General features: G+C 34.8%; 1 protein-coding gene across 1 annotated transcript in view; it reads left to right on the top strand.

Moving 5' to 3' along the window:
* The window catches only part of LOAG_17892 (TBC domain-containing protein), a gene marked incomplete at both ends in the record, with an annotated part of 5,842 nt that extends 1,542 nt beyond the window's left edge, over window positions 1-4,300 (top strand). The window contains 8 exons of the mRNA XM_020450556.1: window positions 395-542; window positions 761-1,405; window positions 1,662-1,718; window positions 1,745-1,836; window positions 2,204-2,448; window positions 2,778-3,045; window positions 3,370-3,485; window positions 4,018-4,300. Of these exons, the coding sequence (XP_020305754.1) occupies window positions 395-542; window positions 761-1,405; window positions 1,662-1,718; window positions 1,745-1,836; window positions 2,204-2,448; window positions 2,778-3,045; window positions 3,370-3,485; window positions 4,018-4,300 (1,854 nt within the window). The remainder of the gene's footprint in view (window positions 1-394; window positions 543-760; window positions 1,406-1,661; window positions 1,719-1,744; window positions 1,837-2,203; window positions 2,449-2,777; window positions 3,046-3,369; window positions 3,486-4,017) is intronic.
* Between the last annotated feature and the right edge of the window lie 241 nt (window positions 4,301-4,541).

The following is a 4,541-nucleotide window of genomic DNA, read 5'->3' as shown; positions in this document are numbered from 1 at the left end:
CAAGCTAATTATTTGGAATTTGAGACTGGGAAATGGCAACACAACGAAATATTCATAAAATTTAGTTTTGAAATAGCTTACCAAGTTTGACAAACTTTTGTGACTCATTCCAGAAACCATGCGAAAATTACAAATGGAGAATTTTATGGAATATATACAAACTGTTATTGCTCAGGATTTTGGTTTCTCTGATGAAGAAACAATGAAATCATTACAAGATTGTCTCAGGAAGTTATATGTTCGTTTTTTATTTCGAAATTTTCGGATGTTTAATTTTTCCGCATCTTTAAATGATTGTAAATTAATTTTACAAAGTTTTTTTTTATTAAAATAGGAGCTGGCATTAAAAGACTATATAAAATAGGGTTGTGGTATAAAATCTGCAATGTTTTAGAACGATCGGATGTTGCTACCACCATCACCAAAAACCGGTGATGCATCTGAAATACCACTGAAACCATTTGGACCTGTCCTTAGTCGTTCGATGATTGATATTCGTTTGGATATTGCTGAAATACAGAGTCGTTGCTCACGTGCCAACTGTAAGTTATGGTATCCAGTAAGGTAATGAGATCATAAGCCAAGTTCTAGCGTTGGTGAATGCAGCATAGAATAACTTCCGGATTTCAGATTACAAATTCGAAGTATTGGGGAATTGCATCGAATCTTCTAAGATTCCATAAAGCATAGCCTTTACTTCGTTTGCTTCGGTTGTTTCAGGTTGAGCTCATTCAAAATTTATTTTCAAAATTTTTTCTAGCCGTTGCTGGACGATCACCAATTGGAATACGTCGACAACGGTTGCCGCCATCCCCAACACCTCTCGCAAAATACAAGTTGTCACAATTACCACCTCGATGTATGGAACCTGCCCTGCCGGAAAATTCCCAGTCAAGCATCTCTTCAACGAGTACTGTGAAAGATACAAGTTTAAGAGAACACCAACAAACAGCAAAAGTTCTCATCGATACAACAAACAATGCAAATCTACCGATACATCGACCGGAAAGTCGAGAAAGTTGCTCGCAATTACTCCAACAACAACACACTCCAATGCATGCGAAACGGATTGAAGTGAAAACTACGGGGCCACTAATTGTTGAGAGAGTGCAGCACGATATAAGGATGATTGAAAGAAACCCATCACCGTCCAGGAAACCTATGCATGTTGGAAAAGTACAACACGATATAAGGATGAATGAAAGAAACCCATCACCGTCCATGAAACCTATTCATGTTGAGAAAGTACAGTATAATATACGGATGAGTGAAAGAAATCCATCACCATCCATGAAGCCTATCCATGTTGAAAAAGTACAACACGATATACGGATGAGTGAAAAAAACCCATCATCGTCCATGCAACCCATTCATGCATCATCTTTATCTCATATAAATAACAAAGGTAGTAATTTTCATCACCGATAATCGTTGAACCGAACTTGACTTAACTTTTTGTTGAAATATATATGATAGGATAATGTATATTACCATTATTTACTGTTAAAGTTGCATTATCTCACTTACTGATGAAACTGCATCAAATATAACAATTCTCTAACTGCTTCTAACAATAGTAACCTATATTTATTGATCTGAAATGTTGGTGTTTCCATTTACTACAATTATTCATTTTCTTTTTGAAATTTTTGCATTTTTAGGGGAATTCGAATCCAGAAGACACCAATTGCAGCCACAGCAACAACAAAAGCAATTGAGTAAAAAGCCTATAACATGTATGCAGGGCAACAGAGGCAACAACCAAATTTCCAATCGAGTAGTGCAACAGCAGCAGTAGCGACAACGCAGTATTTTGGAGCAACAGGAAAACAAGAAGTTAGAAATTTGAGGATTCAGTGATCATTTACCTAGTTTGTTGAATATGCATAAGGTATCGTGAATTTTTATGAATCAAATCGGTTGGTGATAACATATTGCCAGAGCTATTTTTTAGTAGTTCGTAGTTTATGATATTGCTAATTTCTGCAGAATTCGCGCTCAACTTCTGCTTCTCTTATATGTAAATAGCAGAGCAATATTGAAAAATGAAAGCTTTGGACAAATTAAAAACCAATATACTAAAATTCTGCTTTAATAATCTAGTATCTTCCTATTATTATCACTCGATTAGTAAATGGTCGAGAGAAAGTGGCTTTAAAATTTGAAGTTTTAAATTCAACTTTCTACAAACTGAAGATTTTAGCTATACCAACAACCACTGCCTGAGGAGCCACCCGTTGATTATGATGATTCATCCTCTTATGTTCAGCTGGGACGTTCATCCGGTTTTATGCATTCATTCTCTTCAGCGGTTGAGTCGCCTACCCGATTTACATCTTCATTCTTCTGTAATCCTGATGATTTCATTTCCTTAAGACGAAATGAAGTTGTTCCTGATGATTATTCATCTGAACTTTTCGAATCAGACCATATTAGACCTAAATTTAGGTTTGTTCCATATTTATTTTAGAACTTAAGTTTGAATCAATAAGGGTAGTTGAATTATATTACATATTTAGCCAAACACCATACTATTATATTCTGTGTGTCACTGATTATGACTGGACATCTTCGAATTCTAGTTCCTACTGGCTCATTGTCGGTGACCTTTGCATTTTCATCACTAGTGTTACTTAATTTATGAGATATGCAAATAAGTTAATTGTCATTTGCATATTCCTGTTTCAAAACGAAAAATCATGCTTTTAATAGCTTTACACCTTTAATATGTGCATTATTCTATCAACATGTTTACATTTCCTTTATTTGTTTTGCAGAAGCCGATCCGATAATGATGAAATCTCCCAGCAAGTATTTCGGCGTACACATCGTGGTAGCCTTTACGATAATGTATCGTCATCCACACCAAATAGTTCAAGTTCAAGTGATTTATCACAGCTGAAATTGACGGATGATCAAAGGCCCATCAATGGTGACGTGGTTTTTGGGATTCATGTAGGAAATAGCTCATTGGATAGACAATGTAAACACAATTCTAACAGTTCAGCATTACAGGAAAATAAACCTGAACAACGGGTTACTGAGGTAGGATTATACTTTTTATTATGATAACGTTAAGCTCTTTACAGTATGTTCGTAGTTTTCCTTTTATTATTGAATTGAGAATTTCCCTTAGCTGATGTTAAAACGGAGCTGATATTAACTGAAATCAAGCATCCATTGGACGTGGCCAGCCTTATGTCGATTTTTTTTTTTTTTTTTACTTAGTAGTTCGAAGCAGCTGATAATAGGTTCACTTCTGTATCGTTACAATGCTTTTACGGTATGGATCTTATGCCTTTAAATCTGCAGATTGGATGAGAAAGGAATGATTTGAAATTGTTTCTATTTCTGAAATATGTTTTGTAGATCGAAACACGAGTGATTCAGTTGCCGAACAATGTAACCTGTGTAAGAGTTGGCGACACCAAAGATAGTATGTCATCATCATTTCAACAACGGCAATATCATAATGTTCCAGTGAGGTACATCACAGTTTATAATTGCTTTGAAATTATGCGAAATTATATCTTGAATAATAATGCTTGTAAATTTATCCTACGAAATTGTAAATCTGACGAGCTGCTGGATTTATGTCATCGATTATGGTATTTATTTTCTCTGTAATACTCCAGTGTCGGAACGTTTTTTCTTGACATCATAATGAATAACTGGATTATGAGATTTCCAATAAAAATCACTGTTCCGATATAAATCAAGTTGGAAGAATGGAAGTAAAGGAAGAGAATATTGACGACAATTTTGCAGGACGTAAGAGATGATGGATAATATTTTTTTTAGGTCTTCAGTTATGCTTTGGATTTGCATGTTGAAAAAAAAAAAAAATCACAAAAAAACACATTCAGTTTTGGTGTTCGGGAAAGAGTTATCGGCACCAAAGGAGAATATTTTCTTTCTCTGTTCTGCATTTTTTACATTCTAATGGGAGAAATTTGTTTTTTTTTAAATTTTTTCAGAGCTTCTTACATCTGTTAATGAAGTAGATTTTAATTCTAGGAGAGAAGGGTATGATTCACGGACAGCTGTCGACCGTGGTGATTATGACATTCGTGATAGTAGCACCATGGATCTACAATTTCATCACCATCGTCACTATCCATCTAACGCAGTGTGCGTATATCCACGACACGATCAACCTAATTTGCCAGCGAAAGCCAGTCAGTCGGAAGCTGTTTATCATGAACGTAATACTTATATCACTAATAACAGACATTTATTGGAACGACATCCTCTGCATATTCAATCTGATCAGTATCAGTACTATACAGATAAAGGTTAATTTATTTTTTCTTTTCTGAAATATACCAACACATTGTATATGGTAAAACTATTTGTCCTGTGAAAGAGATTGCAGATCATGGCATGATCTGTTTTACTATATGTGCTATAGTTTGTTCTTTCTTTCAAAAACTAAAACGTGTAAAGGGTTCTGTCGAACTTCGAAAGATTGAATTCAGCAAAATATTTGTTAATTGTAATTCAAATTGCTTGTCTTATTCCATTTTATTTTGTGGTACCAC

Source organism: Loa loa (assembly GCF_000183805.2).
Source record: "Loa loa unplaced genomic scaffold supercont3.146, whole genome shotgun sequence".
NCBI lineage: Eukaryota > Metazoa > Nematoda > Chromadorea > Rhabditida > Onchocercidae > Loa > Loa loa.
This window is presented reverse-complemented; position numbering and strand designations above follow the sequence as displayed.